Consider the following 17,698-nt stretch of genomic DNA (forward strand, 5'->3'; position numbering starts at 1 on the left):
TTGTCTGAAAGCTGCTCCAGAATTACACAGCTACGATATAAGCCTTCTAATTCCTAGGCAGAGTTTATCTGTGTGTAGTTTATCCCTGTTTGTTTGCCAGCATTGTCCTCTGTCTCACCACCTTTCTTCTCCAGGGCTTACACCTTTCCTTTTTTGTCTTGTCAAAGAGGGTAGAAAAAAGCCAACAAAACAGTTTGTGGAAGGCATGGAGGAATTGGCTTGGAAGGTTTGGACATTTAAAAAGGATTACTTATGACAGCACCTGCAGAAATCTCCCAGACTTGACTTTTGAAAGCTTACAAATCAGGCCTTCCAGACTATGAGACCAACTTAAAACAAAATAAAAAGGAAAATTTAAATAGTGTTTCCCTGTGATACAGTTTGAGCTGTTAAGGTGGATCTGGATTTGAGATTTCGTAGTAGCAAATTGGAGGAGCTAATTTTTCTTTCTGAAAGCTGCTAGTTTCATGCAATGACTTATGCCCAGGCGTTGGGCTTTCGGGAAAGAAGGCAATTATAACTTGCATAATTTGGCAAAACTTCTTTTGCAAATGACTGGTAAGTCTGAGCAACTGCAAGCTGAGGGAATTTGCACCTATTTCAGCCCAAATTTATACTTCATACTTCATTGGGACTTCCCTTTATTACTACTTAATAAACCTTAAGCTAAGATTTCTTCTGACCAAGGTTTTCATTTTTTTTCCCTGCACGCCATCAGTCCCTGTGCTCTGACCACTATTATATCTTGAGAAGGAGCAGAAAGGAACAACCTGGCAACGTGAGTCAGCAAAACTCATCTACATCATTGTGCAGGGTTTTCGGGCTGGAGGACAGTGTTTCAGCAGCAGTCCAGCATTCCTGGTGTGTAAACCCCCTACAGGAGAGGGTGACTGGGTGTTGCTGTCAGTGCATGAACCCGTTTAGGAACAAGCTCCACTGGCATTTGTGCCGGTGACGGGAATATCCCAACAAGAGATGCTCTGAAATGCAGTAGTGCTTTAGGGAAACGATTTAAGAGAGGGGTGTCTGCTGTGAGGAGTTTGCAAAGTAAGGAGGATTTAATACCATAAGGAAACACAGCCAGGTGTGAGGCAAATTGTTTAATATGTTGTATCTCGTCTCTGATTTCTGTATTGTCTCTCGTTGTCGCCTCGTACATGTCTGTCTGTCGGGTCTAATTGCGTTTACTAGAATTTCCCTGCAAGTAGTGACTGAGTCACTCGTGCATGTTTCCTCCTCCTGTTTTAGTATGTGGGGTTGAAAGTAAGAAGTCAGCAGACCTATGTTTTCCAAAGATGGCTGTGTCTGAACCACATCATGCTGAAGATGTAACCTTTAAAAGAGTGTCAGGAGTAGAAGTTGCTTGATATATGGGATAGATTTTAGTGTCGGTCTAAATTTGTAGCAGTGTCATGGGATGCCGAAGTGCCCCTTTCTGTTACTACTGAATTTTCCCAGAATTTCCCATTGGGTGTCCTGCTAAAGCTTTTAAATCGGTCAGTAATGTGAAGCCGTTTGCTCATGAGATGAATCATCATTAGTCATAAAAGATTCCTTATGACTTCCCGTTATGAGAGAGAAAAGGAACAGGAGAGAGGAGAGCACTTTTCAGTCTCACTCCTGCTGAAGGATGCTTGGGAAAGGAAATCCTACTTTTATTCTCTTCATGTGAATTGCTTGTTTGATTAATTGATTTATTTAAAGCGGTTGGAAATTTAGCAATAACTTCTCCCTAATGCCGGCTTGTCTTCCATCAAAACAATTATAAACTAACTGATAAAGTTAGTATACATGATCTAACATTTTCAACAGTAGGGTTATTCTAATGTCCTCTCCTATTTATAGGTTGTCCATGAGTAATTGTGGTTAATCATTCTTATAGACTCAGTGAGCTGCACAGAAAACCACACGTCCCAACCTTCTTCTGCTTTTGGTTGCAGGGAGCAGGGAGTAACGGTGTTCGTTTGACCATGGAGAGCGCTCTGACAGCCCGCGACCGCGTGGGGGTGCAGGATTTTGTCCTGCTGGAGAACTTCACCAGCGAAGCAGCGTTCATTGAAAATCTGCGTAAGCGCTTCAAGGAGAATCTGATCTATGTGAGTAACAGAGGGGCAGAAACAAAAGTCTTCACAAGTGACCTGAATTTGGGTATTTAATCCAGCAGATGTAGGGATTCGGAGACAATGGTATCAGTTTGAGTAGACCATTGTTGATTATCTCAGAACAAGACTGGGATAGTGTAATGTTAATTCATGTAAGAGCCTCTTTTGCAGTGATCCAGTTGAGGTCTACTGGCATTTACTGGTCCTTCCAGCACTGAAAAGCCAACTCACACCACATTTTTCCATTTCATGAACTCACTCTGTGGTGGGCTTTCAGCAACCCCAGGCTTGAACCTAATCCCAGATGGTGTATGAGAAATAATCCGGTATTCTTGCTTGTTAGAAGCACAAAAACCATGCATAGGTACTGTTTTTCCAGCAAGGATGAGGGGTCTAGCATAACTCCTGCAGTGTCATTCTTCATGAGGAGGTCACTTCTTCAGCACCCTTGGCTCTTTGGAGGGCCTTAGCCCATCCCGTGCTGCAGGCAGGGCTTGTCAACCACAGGAGCTTTCTGAGCAATTCTGGTCTCTCAGAGAAAATCCACTGCTAGTCCTTATGTAACCTCTTCGTTTTGTGCTTTCTTTTTCAGACATACATTGGCTCGGTTTTGGTGTCTGTTAATCCATACAAGGAACTGGAAATCTACAGTAAACAGAACATGGAGCGATACCGCGGTGTCAGCTTCTATGAAGTTTCTCCTCACCTGTGAGTGGCCTGTGGGTAAACAGAGTAGTTTGTGCCATTCCCACACCAGCGTGTGCAGTAATGACGTGTGAAAGCAAGAAAATAGGACTTGTCCCAGATATATCCCTATGATTTTTAGGGCATTAAAGGATCTTTTAGAGGGTGTGGTGTATGGCTCTTTCTATTCCTGTTTCTCTCTCCAAAGAGGATGAGTTGCCTTTGCAAGAGCAGTATTTGGAAAGGGAGGTGGTTCCTTCCTGGCTGGAGGAACAGAGCTGCTTACCCAGCCCTGGCAGGACAGGAGTTCATTGTTCCAAGGTTACTTGGGGTCTGCATGTCCGGATCGTGAGTTTCCCCTCCTGCTACATCGCTCATTCAGCATAATGCTAACTAGGGGAAAGAGTATGTATATATGTGCGGTGGTTTCTTTCCTACCTCTCCTGTTACTGCCTGACCAATATTTATCTGGTATTTCCCCTGTTGCTAAGATACCATGAGCCTTGTTGGAACAAGGAATGTATTTATTTACATGGTCTGGCGTGGTGAGCATTCCCAATTTCCCATTTGAAAAAAAAAAAAAAAAGTTTGAGGTTTAAAAGTTATTTTTGAAAGCATTTGAGTTTTTTTGTCAGACTGAAAGAGAAAGATGACTGGGAGCTGAGGACATTTGGCTCAAAAATGCTTTCTTTCAGCGCCAAGGGCCAAATTCTGAGCACTTCTTGGAGGCTTTTTTTTTGTGTGTGTGTTTTCTTTTTTTTTTTTTTTTAAGAGGTCTTGGAAGAGCAGATGATATTATTTTTGAGCAAACTATTTGGATTGTTTCTTATTACTGGCACATAACCCAAAAGAGTAAGCAAAACAGAATGCGCTATGAGCACAGAGGGGGAGAGAAACGCCATTACTTGGGAAAGTTTGAATATTTGAAGTTGTATTTGTTAGGGTAAAAATGTGATTTTTGTAGTGTTTCAGGCTTCTTTGGTGGATCTACGTGAGAGATGGTTAGACCTGAAAACCCCAGAATTCAAATCTGCTGAGTTCTCCCCTTGATCTACGTGTGTCAGCACATTCTGTTCATGTGCGGATGCCCTAAATAAGAGAGACCTTCCCCCAAAAAGTTATCAGCAGTTGCTCAAATCAGCATCAGGCAGTTCCTGATGAAGCAACAGAGGTGGTGCAGAGGTAGCAGCTCATGCCTCGGGCTTCATCACTTTGGCTTGTGATCTAGGCGCTCTTACTGGCTTCTTTGTCATGGATGATAACTTTGTGACTCCCAGGAAAATTGTTGGGACTGTGGCTACCTTTTTATATGTGTGCACTAAGTGCAGGACTGAGCACGATGGCAATGTTGATGTGTGATGTGGAGGGCTAGGCTGCTCTGCTTTAATTTCTGTGAGCGCTACACAACGTGATTTAAATCACAAAGCAGCTGATTATTTCTTAAGCTGTCTTCTTCCTTGCTGTAACTAGTCCCAGGAGAAATTGTAAAATGTGCAGCTCGTAAGTAAAAACCCTTGAGAGCTGTGATACCAAACACCAGTGCTGCTCCAACTGGAAAAAGAGTATTCTTTGTTAACTGTCATTAGCATCCCATTAAAAAACAGTGTATCATTTGATTATTTATGCATTTTAAAATATTCTGCAGTGCTCTGGAGTTATCTATAGTGTGGTACTCAGTGCTTCTCTTTTTGCAGTATTTCAGGTGTATTTTCTTTTTACTATTTCTCTTCCTCTAGGCTGATTCTAGAAAGTGTTGCTACTTCAGTGTCAAAAGTGTTGAAGCTTGGCCTGAGCACAGGGTTTGCTGGGAAGCGCATCACATGTAGTCATTCAAAGGGGAAAATGTAGCCCTGTGGTCTTGAAACGCAGCATACTTCCCAGGGTGCTGTGTCACATCCTGTCCTATTTATAGCCTGCCGCGGGGTTCAGAGATGGTGGCTGCAAATGGGACAGTGAACGGCTTTAAGTAAAGGGGATTTTGCAAGTGGTGTGCATGACTGTTAGCGTTCTGCTTCAACAAGTACCATAAACTCCCCCAGTAAAGCCAGGCAATCCAGAGGCAGTTCATAAAATTTAAATTGAATTTATATTTATTCAACTGTTTCGCTTTCAAAATACTCCAGAGACAGAGTTTGGATGGGAAGAGAAGGACTTGATGAATTTAGTGGGGTAAGTGTGCAGTTGTGTTGCTAGGTAGCTCAGCGGTGTTGCCTTAGCACCAAGTATTAATAGACTTGAGGAGGCCATGGCTGTTATTTTGGTGTGATCATTTTTAATTAATTTTACAGCACAAGATTAAAAAAAAAGAAAAAAAAAAAAAAAAGAAGAAGAAGAAGCAAAACCCAATAATTATTAAAAGGTTGTCAAGTGTATGAATTGTATGAAGACGGGGTATGTGCTTGATAACCACGTGTAGGACAGCTGAGGATTTTATTATTGAGGTCTTACATGAGCGTATTTTGAAGGGGCTAATGTTTCTCTTTCCTCTTATCCCCTCCCATTGCATCCGGTCCTTCTTCTCTCTCCTTCCACAAGCACTTGCTACCAATGTTTGTCAAACTCATCCTCCTGCACTCTGGTGTTGTAAAAGTGTGTAATTTTTGGTAAAAGAACCTGGCTGGTCAACTGTGTGGAGGAAAATAGCAGAGAGAAAAAGAAATAAAGGAAGAAGCAGGAGTTGAGGGACAGCAGCAGTAAGCCCTGGTTGTACGCAGGCAGGAGGAGGCGTTTGGTGTTTTGGGTAGTGCCTGGCCTAAGCTGGATGGTTGCTTAATGTAGCCTGCTGGATGTTTTAGCAGTCTGTTCTGGCGTAATCCAGTTCTTTTTATAATCTGAGAGAAGCTACAAGAGGTTGGTTGGGCTATTCAGGAGCCACGTAATAGGAGCCACCCAGATAGCAAAGTGCAATTGTGACCTTCTGTGTCATCACTTAAAAGATAATCTAGAATAAAGATCAGTGGAAAACAAGAAATTTCCTGAATGCAAAGTTTTTTTATCCTGTATACCCATGTCAAGAAGTCATGTTTATTTAGAAAATTAAGTTTATTTGTACCAAGTAGTCTTTTTTTTTTTTTTTTTTCAGTAAACATTCTCACCTGAGTAGGTGAAATGGTCAGGGAGAGCAAACGGCTCAACTCTTTCCCCTTTCATAGCTTTCCATATTCACTGTCAAATGATTTAAATAACATGAAGACCTTTTCCAAAAGAACAGTTTTTAAGGGAATTTAGCTTTTAGGTTTATGTTATCGCCCTGCAGAAATTTGGCCCTGCGGTTAAGATGTGCACAGAGGTGTCTGAAAGCGTTCACAGCAACATGCTCTTACCCAACCCATGGATGTGCATTTCTTTTTGAGGTGTCTCCGTTAGGAGTTTGCATTACGGGATGGTCTTAGCTGAGGAGTCTCAGCCCTTCATTTGTGGAAACAAACTAATGTCTGGTTGTCGTTGTGCCACAGCTACGCTATCGCAGACAATTCGTACCGCTCTCTGCGCATGGAGAGGAAGGATCAGTGCATTCTGATATCGGGGGAGAGCGGGGCTGGCAAAACGGAGGCCACCAAGAAGATCCTGCAGTACTACGCGGTGACCTGCCCAGCCAGTCAGCAGGTTGAGACGGTGAAGGACCGCCTGTTACAATCCAACCCTGTCCTGGAGGTAATTCTAGAGTCTGCAGCACTGAAGCTTGACATTGAGTCATAGCAGCAGTACTCACATTTTCCGGCTGAGGGGGTGGAGGCAGCTGGACCCTACTGGGCATGATTAAGTTGTCTGTGCAGCATGGATAGTGTATCCTGGGAACACAGGTTCACACCGTGTGGGCGGATCGTTTGTACTGCACACAGGGGAATCCCAGCGTGCTTCCAAGCCAAAGAAATGGTCATCGGCTGCCAAACTCACTTGGCCCTTTCCTGTCCACCAGGAGCAATTCAGAAGTGGCCAGACTGCAGGGGAGAGAGAGGGATTTGAAGCGGGAAGAGTCCTGGTGTGCTGCATAAGTTTGCAAAGCCAGAACTTGACACATCTCCCGTGGTCAGCTCTGCCCTCTGATAAATGCATTTGTGGGTGCATTTTCTAGTGCTGTGGTGTCCTCTAGTGTCCAGTCCTGAGCTGCCTTTGTAATTCCCTTTAATATTTCTGTTCTACTCAACCCTGTGCAGTGTGCAGGGAAAGGTGTGCTCCCCATGAGTGGGAAAACCCTGACAGGCCTAGGCCTGTTAGGTTAGTGCCCGCTGTGAGCAGCAAGCAAATGAATTACTGCAAGCAAATAGCTGTGATGAAAGAGGAAGCTTTGAAAAGATTGTCAGGCATGACGTATGCTGTCGGCAGTGAATTGGCCTTAAAATAAATTTGCTGGGGGTGTGGAATTGTTTTTAGGGGCATGTTTCATCTGCAATACTTGCACTGGGCATAAAGATCAGCATTAGTATTTTGGGTGGTAATCTGTTTCCTTCTTGCTTTCCCTTGCAAAAAGGACAAACCTAAACTTTAATGGCCATAAATAGATAACTGGCATCTTCACCAAAGTGTATATAAATAATGTTATTTTATACTGATTTATTTTTCTGTAATCATTTCTCATTTCAGGCCTTTGGAAATGCAAAAACCCTTCGGAATGATAACTCCAGCCGATTTGGGAAATACATGGACGTGCAGTTTGATTACAGGGTAAATTAAAATCTGTTTTATACTCCAGAACGGGTCCCAGTCATAACAGATCTCTGTTGCCTGTACTTTCTTGCATTGATGTGTGCATAGAATGCGTATTTCCTTGTTGACCACGTGAGCAGTCTGGGAGTGAAGTTTGGTTCCAGAGGTTTTTATGGAACACACTTTCCTTTCTTTCTCCCCTCATCCCTCTATATAGTGAAAGTGAGATTAAGTCCTCTTGTTTCTGAGGTACATGTGCACTGGGAAATGGATACTCCCAAACTAACTCCACATTAGTCAGCTGTGGACTGAAAATAATCTCTGTCCTGAGTAACTTTGCATAGTGTTTGTTTCAATTCTGATTCAAACTACCCCACACTAGGAATATGAACGTAATGCAAGAACCGAGTAGCTAGATGTATCATAGTCCTTTAAACTTCTCAATATGTAATTCCTCCACACCCAGAATTTTGTTATTTTTTGTGTTGAGTCCCTTCTGAGAAGGAAGAATATACAAGTCAGGATATAATTCAATACATGCTGTAGCCGTGTTCTTTATAATTGTGTATTATTTTCACTTGATAGCTCATTTTATGTATGCTTCAAACCTCAAATTGATGTGCATTTGCCAAAATATATCTTGTGATACAAAGTAACAAAAGATTTTCTGCCTTTTTGTAGTCAATCATTTTGTGATTGTGTGTCTTTGAACAGACTGCCAAAGAAGCAGAAATATTTTCCTCTCTGTTGATGAACTGTTTCAATATATCTGGTTTGATTTAGGGCGCTCCTGTTGGGGGCCACATCTTGAACTACCTCCTGGAGAAATCTCGAGTTGTGCATCAAAATCATGGCGAGAGGAATTTCCACATTTTCTACCAGCTGCTAGAAGGAGGGGAAGAAGACTTACTGCGAAGGCTAGGCCTTGAAAAGAACCCACAACAGTATCACTATTTAGTAAAGGTGTGTATTAACTAATAATTCTTAAGATATTGTTATATTTTAGGACAAATGTATCCTCGGTTGACTTTATATCTTCATTTCCTCGCTAAATACTGAGATAGCTCCTATGAAAAGAAACATATGGCAGAAGTGCATTGTGCATAATATACCTTTGATAATGATATACTTATTCTTATCAAACTGTATTTTCAGGGTCACTGTGCAAGGGTCAGTTCCATAAATGATAAAAATGATTGGAAGACTGTGCGAAGAGCCTTGTCCATTATAAGCTTCAATGACACCGAGGTGGAGGTAAGACTTGTTTGACGGCACAGCTGATTTTCCCTCTCTTGAGAATTTTTCTGCTCTGATTTATTTCTAACCAAAGGCAGCCTTTAGAGTGCATGCGTTCTCTGAAAAAATTGTGAAACAAAATACAAAATGAGTGTTTGCAGTGTGTTCACTAAAACAGAAATCTCACTGCTGTTTCATTCTGTATCCATGCCTGATTTCTGCCTGTTGCTTCCATCGTAGGACTTGCTGAGCATCGTGGCTAGTGTTCTGCATCTGGGGAATGTGCAGTTTGCTGCAGATGAGCAAGGAAATGCTCAGGTCACTACAGAGAATCAGATTAAATATCTGGCTAGGGTGAGTATCACCAGTTAGAGATATATTACATTGAAGATGAATTAGTATGGCTTCCTTATTTTGAACATGGTAGCATTATATTATTATCATTTAGAATATGATTTAGAAGTTGTTAAAAATGTGCTTTTATTTGATGTAATTGCAATGCAAATATTAACATTTAAACATTTAAATATTTTATATTTTTATACATTTACTTTACATTTTTGTACATATACATTACATTTTTATATTTTTATATATTTTTACTTTTTTAACATTTTTTAATTGACAACTTCTCTATTTACCACTTGATCCACCACTGACGTGAGGTTTTTGCCTTCAGGCAGTGGGATAGGAATAGACCTACTCTGGAGACAAGTTTTGAAGAAGTCTATTCATGGCTTTGCTCAGTCAGTTCTTTGTGCCAGAGCAGTCAAACCAAACTATTATGTTATATGGCAAAAAGGAGTTGGTGTGCAGAAGGAAATGGAATGACTGACATTGCAAAAAGGCTTGCAGTGTGAATGGGAAACACAGGGTTGTTTCACTGGACTGTAATTTTGTGGACTAGCCTTTCTGATCTCTTAAGACCAGTACTGATGAATTGAATGTACTGCTTCATAAATAAATTTAACATTCTACTGCTTTGCAGCTTCTAGCGGTTGAGGGCTCTGTTCTGCGAGATGCACTGATCCACAAGAAGATCATAGCGAAAGGGGAGGAGGTAAGAACATGAATTGGGATCTGGGAGGCATATGGAAATTAAACTAGTGCAATACCATCAGCTCTTTATTAAAAGTAAGCCAGGGAAACTTAATCTGTCAATGGAATGGTTGTTGAATGACGTTTTTTTCTCCTTTTGTATGCAGTTAATCAGTCCCCTGAACCTGGAGCAGGCAGCCTATGCAAGGGATGCACTTGCTAAAGCAATATATGGACGCACTTTCTCCTGGCTGGTGAACAAGGTTAACAAGTCTCTTGCTTACAAGGTAAACAAATCTGTTGTTTGTTGATAGACAACCAAGTGTGAAAGGCAGTTTCAAATCTTTAAGCTGCAACACAAAGTTATTGCATGCTTTACAGTGATTTCCAAGTTAATTTGTTTTCCACTAAGAAGAGAGTAAGGAGAATATGCTGTAACTAAATGCAAAAGATCCAGTCATGGATTGTAGCTATGACTGGCTGTGTGACTACATACAAACACTTACTTTTTGCTCTATTACAGGAAGGAGAGTTTCCAGGCTGGAGAAGTACAACAGTTCTAGGATTGCTCGATATTTATGGATTTGAGGTTTTCCAGCACAACAGGTTTGTTTTCATTAGTGTCTTTGGATTTTGAGTAAGCTGTGCATGACTCCATTATAGTGTTTTCTCTCCATTGTGACATAAGACATTAATCCATCTCTGGTAATTTCAGTAAGAGAGAAGGAGCTGAATTTTCAGCTTTAGGAATTCAGCTTGAATAACTAGTATTGACAGATCTTCTAACGCTTTGGGCATTCAGATAATATTTAGCATTTACAGCTATTTATGTTCCTGGTATTTTAGAGACTGATGTCTTTTGGGGGCATATTCATGTGCTAGCTTGAGCCATGCCTTTCATAGAATCATAGAATGGTTTGGTGTTGGAAGGGACCTTAAAGATCATCTAATTCCAATGCCTTTGCAAGGGCGACACCTTCCACTAGTCCAGATTGGATGGGGCTTTGAACAATCTGGCATTGAGCACTTCCAGGGATGGGGCATCTACCATTTCTCTGGGCAACCTGTTCCAGTGCCTCACCACCCTCTGAATAAAGAATTTCTTCCTTTGTCCAGCTCTCTGGCATAGTTGTGGCTGTTGTTTTGGCATCTTTATGTGGTGGTGTGAATGGGAAAACACAGCTGTAGAGCAGTGTATAGGATTATGTCAGAGTCTGGAACCTAACTCTGGCAGATAGCAATGAACCAAGACTCTGAATGTGTATTTTTTTTGTTTCTCAGCGTTCCACTCCTCATGTCTGTTTTCCCCTCCTCTTTCATGAGATTCACTAAATAATGAATTCAATAAATATAGATTCACTAAATAAATCTCTTACATTTCTCTTGATTACACATAGCTACTGTCCTTTGATTATAGCTTATTTTACTTGTCATACAGTATTAATAATTATTTTTCTGATTTTTGCTTCCAGCTTTGAGCAATTTTGTATTAATTATTGTAATGAAAAATTGCAACAGCTCTTCATAGAGCTCACATTAAAGTCAGAACAAGAGGAATACGAGTCAGAAGGCATAGCGGTAAGAGCCAACATCATCACTCCTACTGTCTTCTTAGTTAGCACCTCCAGCAGGCCAAGGACAGATGATTAGAAAAGGAGCTTTAATAATGGTCTCCAAAGTACATGATTTAAAGAGATTTTCTTTTACGTTTCTTTTCAATCTACCTTAGTAACAGTGTGTAATACAGCTAGAAGCAACTAATGCCATTCCAATCTTTTACTTTGATAAAAAAAAAAAGATGCTTTTAAAAGGGAATGTTAAGAAAACAAATGTGATGAGTGAAAAAGCTTTACATTTCAAATGACACTGGTTATTTAAATAAGGTGCTGTCTAAAATGTTCTGAAATTTTCACATTTTTTCCTGTCAAGAACAGTTGTCACCCAAATGTGATTTCTTGTCTTTGCAGTGGGAACCAGTTCAATATTTCAATAACAAAATCATTTGTGATTTGGTGGAAGAGAAGTTCAAAGGCATCATTTCTATTTTGGTAAGTTGACATGACCTTTTAAAATGAAACACTGGGGCAGTGGAGTGGAAATCAAGAGGAAGAACACAGAAAAAGGGACTAAATTTACATTAGGACTGGGCAGGTGGGAAGAGCAATGATACACTGAACAGTGACACTGCTACAAGTCATATTGTATCAGACCCATCTGTCCAAAGCAAAGAAACTTCCAGTCCAGGCAGTCTGGGAGGAGGAGCTTGTGCTCCTATTCAACTCAACAATTCTTCATTTGTTGAGTTAATGAAATGAGGGCTTGAGGTGGGCTACCTATTAAAAAGCCAAAGGGTGAAGCTGGGACAGTGTTTCAGTGAGACATACTTAGAGTTGGCCTGTATGAGTACAAGCACAGAAAGAAATCAATACTGGGATGTGTGTGTTTTCAGGACGAAGAGTGTCTGAGACCTGGGGATGCCACAGATACAACGTTCTTGGAGAAACTGGAGGAAACTGTGAAGAACCACCCCCATTTTCTCACGTGAGTGTTCATGTAGCTGAGGGCATCTTTACTGGTAGGATCCAAGTGTGATAGAGCCTACAGGTTTAATTATTGCTGGGTAACTTTATAATGCATTGTGTTTATGGCAGTAGCATCCTAGATAAACTGGGCCTCACATAAAAGATGACGGTGTTTTAATTTGCAAAGAGATTAGACTGTGAGTTAAGATAATATTGAATAAGCAAGTAAAACGGAATTGAATCAAAAAGGAAAGATGTGTTAGACTGGCAGGAAAAGACCACGTCCAATTTATGCACTGAATCTTCTTCTGTACTTACACATTGTCCAAGCCTGAGCGAGACATGTAACAGTCCTCAGATTTCTGTTGCTGGCTTGCATCTTCACCAGTCTCTTGCTGGCATCCAGCTGCTACTATCCAAGGAATTGGGCAGGATTGCAGTTTCTTGGCTCTTCTGATGTCTGGCCCAGTATTGCGGGTGTGACAAACTCTGTTTTGGTGTACCAGGCCAGATTATTGCCCGGCATTAATGGTTTCCTGGGGGGTGACAACTGATGCCTGAAGTCTAGCCTACAAATAACTAGAACATGCAGCAGAATTTTGCTGGTAACATTAGTGTTCAGAGGTGTGTTTGCGTTAGAATGATTTTAGCAGTGCTGGTGCTTTTGGAATTAAGGCATTACTAATTCACCTTCATTCACATCTTCCCAGACACTTCTTTGACTTTGGTAACCTATCATATTGCTGCCACTCCAGTTTCATGGATGTGAATTCTATGTTTTAGCTTGTGAATTGCCTGCCTCGGTTTTGGAGCTGTAAATTTCTTTTTATTCTTATTCGAATGTTCTGCTTTGCTCAGATCGGGGTCTGAATGGCATCCCACAAGTATGCCAGCCTGCTGCCAACATCTTCACTGCCCTCTTGCCTGCTACCTCTACTCTGATTTCATGTACACACAGAGCCACTCTGCAACCTTGCCAGGAAGCTGAAAGTTCATCTATCAGAAATAAACATAAATAGATTTTATGACATTTTTATGATTTGCTGGTTGATAACTCACCTTTTTTTTTTACTTTTGGTCTTGAAGATCAACAGTGTAATTTTTTATTTTTTCCTCCTGTGCTCATCTAGTCCCACTCTAGGATCATATACCATAGTGGTTTTTGAGGTGATTCCCCACATGAAACAAACGTTTGTTCCTTATGAAGTTTCTTCACTTTTTCTCCAGGCACAAGCTTGCTGACCAAAAAACTCGCAAGTCTTTAGGGCGGGAAGAGTTTCGGCTTTTGCACTATGCTGGAGAGGTCACCTACAGTGTTGCAGGTAAGTGTGTGCTTACCTGCATCATCTCAGCTCTCTCTCACTCCTTTTTCCACCTTTCATCCCCTGCCCTCTGAATTAAAACAGCTTTACTAGGTAGCAAAGACAAATCTGGTTATAGAGTAGTTCTATGTATCATCTGATTAACCAGATTAATTTCCCATCTCAAATTCCTGCCTTGTTGTGAAATTTCTGTGGAGCGGTGGTGGCAACCTGAGTGGTTTCTTTTTCTTCCAGGTTTTCTAGATAAAAACAACGACCTTCTCTTTCGGAACCTGAAGGAGGTGAGTATGGATGCAGGGTGCTTCCAATACTCAGCAGCAGAACAAGGAGCTGGGTTCAAAATGGGGTGGCATCTGAGGAAAAAGGTTCTTTTAATCTCCACCTGGAGAATGCATGTCCTTAGGGCTGCGTTATGAAAAGGCAAATTGAAGTGTTCAAAGTTTGTTTTATTAAAAACAAAACAACCCAAAACCATTTTGTCACATTGTTCTAAAAGTTCTCTGAAGTTCATTTTGTACTTTATCTCTGAAAATGTCTCTCTTCACAGACCATGTGCAACTCTGAGAATCCTATCATAAATCAGTGTTTTGACAGGACAGAGCTGACAGACAAAAAGAGACCCGAAACGGTAAGGATACAAGAGCTGGGTGGAAGTGTGGCTATTTCCTCTTTTTTAAAGATACGTCCTGTCTAACATGGTAACCTAAATACAAGCCTCTTACCTTTAAAGCTGGGGGACTGTGAGGTTTGTTCTGCAGTCACAAATACTGGCTGTAAGTCATCACGTCATACATGATTTTCTTTCTTTTCTCCTAGGCAGCAACTCAGTTTAAAAACAGCCTCTCTAAACTCATGGAAATTCTGATGTCCAAAGAACCGTCCTACATCCGATGCATGAAACCTAACGATGCTAAACAGGCTGGTATGGTTGTGGTTAACTCTTCACCTGTGTGCTTTTCTACAACAGCTCTACCAACCACTAGATTCCAGGCAGTGAAGCACAGAAAGGAGCTCAAATGAATAAGTCTTGCAACAGTTTTCATTTTGGGTCTGTGCTAGAGGGTCTGTAGGGGGTGGTGGTAGTACCAGCCAGGAATCAGAAGGGAGGCTCTGGTCTTGAGTAAAGTGACAGAATGAGGTCGTATTTGAAGTCAAGAATAGTGAACCTACATAACTTCCTTTTAATGATTTTATTCTCCCTCATTTCCTCCTCCTGTCTGTGTAGAACATCCTAAAGGATAAATTCTATTCTGGAACTAAATGTTAATGTATACTAAAAGAGGACAGGAGTCACAAAATAAGTTGTGTGTGACTTGAACCATGAGGATGGGGTAGAGGTTAAAGATAACTGTAAGATAAAATAATTCTGAACTGAACTGAATATTTCCCTTTTCTGCATGAATGGACAACTACACATTAATGAAGTTTCTCTGTTTTCATACTCTCTCAAGATCGATTTGATGAAGTGCTAATCCGACATCAAGTGAAATACCTGGGGTTGATGGAGAACCTCAGAGTGCGGAGAGCTGGCTTTGCATATCGAAGGAAATACGAAGTTTTTCTGCAGAGGTAGGATTACCCTGGCCTTATCTCTCCCTGCTGCTCCCTCCCCCTGGTCTTGGTCCTACAGGTGTTGAGGCCGGGGAAGTGTTCCAAAAAGCAAAGAGCAGCCCTTATACCTGAAAGAGTTAATTCTTTAAGGGAGAGAGAAGAATGACCTCTCTCCCTTTCTGTTACTTCTTTCCCTAAGATTTCTTCTGCTGTCAATCCACAGGTACAAATCACTTTGTCCAGAAACGTGGCCTACGTGGGATGGACGGCCCCATGATGGCGTGGCTGTGCTGGTGAAACATCTTGGCTACAAACAGGAAGAATACAAAATGGGACGGTCAGTTCTCGTGTTTTCTCAATTTGAGGTTATGAATCATTGGACATTAATGTCATTGCTTTTAAATAAAGCTTCTCTGTTTAATGGGCGGGCAAAAGATTAGAGATCCCAAAGGGAATGCTAAGGGCAGGAAGCAAACTTCTCCTGCACGTTAAACATTATTCTGAATTTCTATTTCTAGAACAAAGATTTTTATCCGCTTTCCCAAGACTTTGTTTGCAACGGAAGATGCTCTGGAAGTGAGGAAGCAGAGCCTGGGTGAGTCACACACACTGCAGTAGCTTCATGGACAGTTAGCTGTCTGGTCTGTGATATTTTTTATTGTAGTTATTCATTATTTTTTGTTTGAACAGTTTAACCTTTTTGTATCAAAATACACTTGGTTGTGATTTCAAATTGCTGTTTCTCTTATCATTTCAGCAACAAAAATGCAGGCCACGTGGAGAGGTTTCTACCGTCGAAAAAAATTCCTGCACATGAAACACTCAGGTATGAGGGAGAAAGTGCTATGTCATTTCATGGTTTGAAGTGGACGTTGCTGTATTGAGAAGTTAAAGGTGACTTGATTTTGGTGTGTGAGAAGGAAAAATCCCTGAAACCTTGCTGGAAGTAGAATGGTAGATGTTAGCATACCCATTCCTTCCTTGTTAGTCTTTGAGACTCTTTGAGTCTTTGAGTACGAGAATAGGCTTAACTCATGTTCACGCAGCAGCCCCCATACAGCAGTTCCCATCTGCCAGTGCTTTTTATTGCCATTTATCCATTGTGTTATATTGTTAAGAATTTCAATTATTTTCTTTCCCATGTGTCACTGTGACGGCTGTTGGGTTTTTGTTTTTTTTTCGGAGTACATACATAAGCGCTGTTTGTTGCGAGTTTTGTGTGAAGTCAATATCGGTATGAAGGAGCTCACTTAGTGTAAAATGTTTGTATTTTTAGCAATAGCAATCCAGTCCTGGTGGCGGGGAACCTTGGGACGCCGAAAAGCTGCCAAGAAGAAGTGGGCAGTAGAGACTATCAGAAGGTGTGTGAACAGTAACCTCAGCCCATTGAATGGGTACTTACTTGCTAACAATGAGATGATGCAAAGGATGTTACCCGTCACTACAGTGTCAGAGATTTTTATTAATAAATTACAACTATTATTAAAGAAAGCTCAGGAAATAAGAATTCTGTTATCGCAAAGCAACCATAGGAAGTTATTTTGTGACAAATATTTGAGTAAGCATGTCTGAAAATGGGCAAGGCTGTCTGTTTGGCTAATCTGACTGCAGATGCAACAGACATTAAAAAACTTGCTTTGCCTATTTTTTTATTATTATATAAACTTCCATTTTGGCACTCAGCCCTTCTTGGTTATCCACTCCATTTTATTGAGTTCCTTTTTCTTATAAATTGCAGTTCCCTTTTCCTCTCAAGTTTGATGTCTGTTCTGGGGACTGGCCCAAATCTCACAATTCTCCATTGATTTTTTTAATTCACCTTTTACCCTGGCTATATCTGAAAGTTCACTGGGGACCCAGACATGGTTGGATTGGAAGAGATCTCTAAATATCTTCAGTTTTGACCAATCTCCTATTTTTTTTCCTCTTCCTCAGATTCATTAAGGGTTTTATTTACCGGAATCACCCTCGCTGCCCAGAGAATGAGTATTTCCTTGATTACATCCGCTTTTCCTTCCTGATGAACCTCAAGCGTAATTTACCAAAGAACGTTTTAGACAAATCATGGCCAACTCCTCCTCCATCGCTCTGTGAGGTAGGCTCAACTGCACCAGGGTCAGATGAATGATACGCGAGTCGGAGGAGACAAATGGCAGTATGGAAGACCACAGGCCACCAAAGGCCTGGGGGGAGCCGCCTGCTATGAGAGCAAGAAAGAACCAGGTTCTTGCTCAGGTTTCACATTGCATTAGCATCTCTACAAGTAGAATTAGTCAAAATACCATCCCGTGTGTAATTAGCATAGTTGTAAAATTATGAGAGCTATAGTGCAGAACGCTTGAGAATTTGGAGGTGTTGCAACACTATTTTCCAGTGTTCTTCCCATCCATTTCTGAAATTTTCTTTCTTTTTCCTCTGACCAAATTAAGTTCCCTTTGGACAGCTATATTAGCTGGAATAACGCATTGATTATTCTAAAACACACTGAGTTTCTTCCATTAATTCTAAACCATATTCTAAAGAATAATTATGTTCTTAAATTGCCATTTAATTCTAAACCAGATGGAGAATGTTGTGGGACAAACTGTCTTAGAAA

The 17,698-nt window shown here is 41.0% G+C and overlaps 1 protein-coding gene across 5 annotated transcripts in view; it reads left to right on the top strand.

The window, feature by feature from the left end:
- The window catches only part of MYO1C (myosin IC), a 55,181-nt gene that overhangs the window by 31,528 nt on the left and 5,955 nt on the right, over positions 1-17,698 (top strand). For all 5 annotated transcript variants that reach the window (XM_068656396.1, XM_068656399.1, XM_068656400.1 and 2 more), the window contains 23 exons: positions 1,941-2,096; positions 2,695-2,810; positions 6,242-6,440; positions 7,371-7,451; positions 8,217-8,396; positions 8,589-8,687; positions 8,910-9,023; positions 9,658-9,729; positions 9,875-9,994; positions 10,231-10,313; positions 11,180-11,285; positions 11,675-11,755; positions 12,157-12,248; positions 13,457-13,551; positions 13,786-13,832; positions 14,099-14,179; positions 14,368-14,473; positions 15,003-15,120; positions 15,326-15,439; positions 15,621-15,697; positions 15,860-15,928; positions 16,379-16,463; positions 17,038-17,197. In XM_068656396.1, the coding sequence (XP_068512497.1) occupies positions 1,941-2,096; positions 2,695-2,810; positions 6,242-6,440; positions 7,371-7,451; positions 8,217-8,396; positions 8,589-8,687; positions 8,910-9,023; positions 9,658-9,729; positions 9,875-9,994; positions 10,231-10,313; positions 11,180-11,285; positions 11,675-11,755; positions 12,157-12,248; positions 13,457-13,551; positions 13,786-13,832; positions 14,099-14,179; positions 14,368-14,473; positions 15,003-15,120; positions 15,326-15,439; positions 15,621-15,697; positions 15,860-15,928; positions 16,379-16,463; positions 17,038-17,197 (2,451 nt within the window). The remainder of the gene's footprint in view (positions 1-1,940; positions 2,097-2,694; positions 2,811-6,241; positions 6,441-7,370; positions 7,452-8,216; positions 8,397-8,588; positions 8,688-8,909; positions 9,024-9,657; positions 9,730-9,874; positions 9,995-10,230; positions 10,314-11,179; positions 11,286-11,674; positions 11,756-12,156; positions 12,249-13,456; positions 13,552-13,785; positions 13,833-14,098; positions 14,180-14,367; positions 14,474-15,002; positions 15,121-15,325; positions 15,440-15,620; positions 15,698-15,859; positions 15,929-16,378; positions 16,464-17,037; positions 17,198-17,698) is intronic.

Source organism: Anas acuta, chromosome 19 (assembly GCF_963932015.1).
Source record: "Anas acuta chromosome 19, bAnaAcu1.1, whole genome shotgun sequence".
NCBI classification, from domain to species: Eukaryota; Metazoa; Chordata; class Aves; order Anseriformes; family Anatidae; genus Anas; species Anas acuta.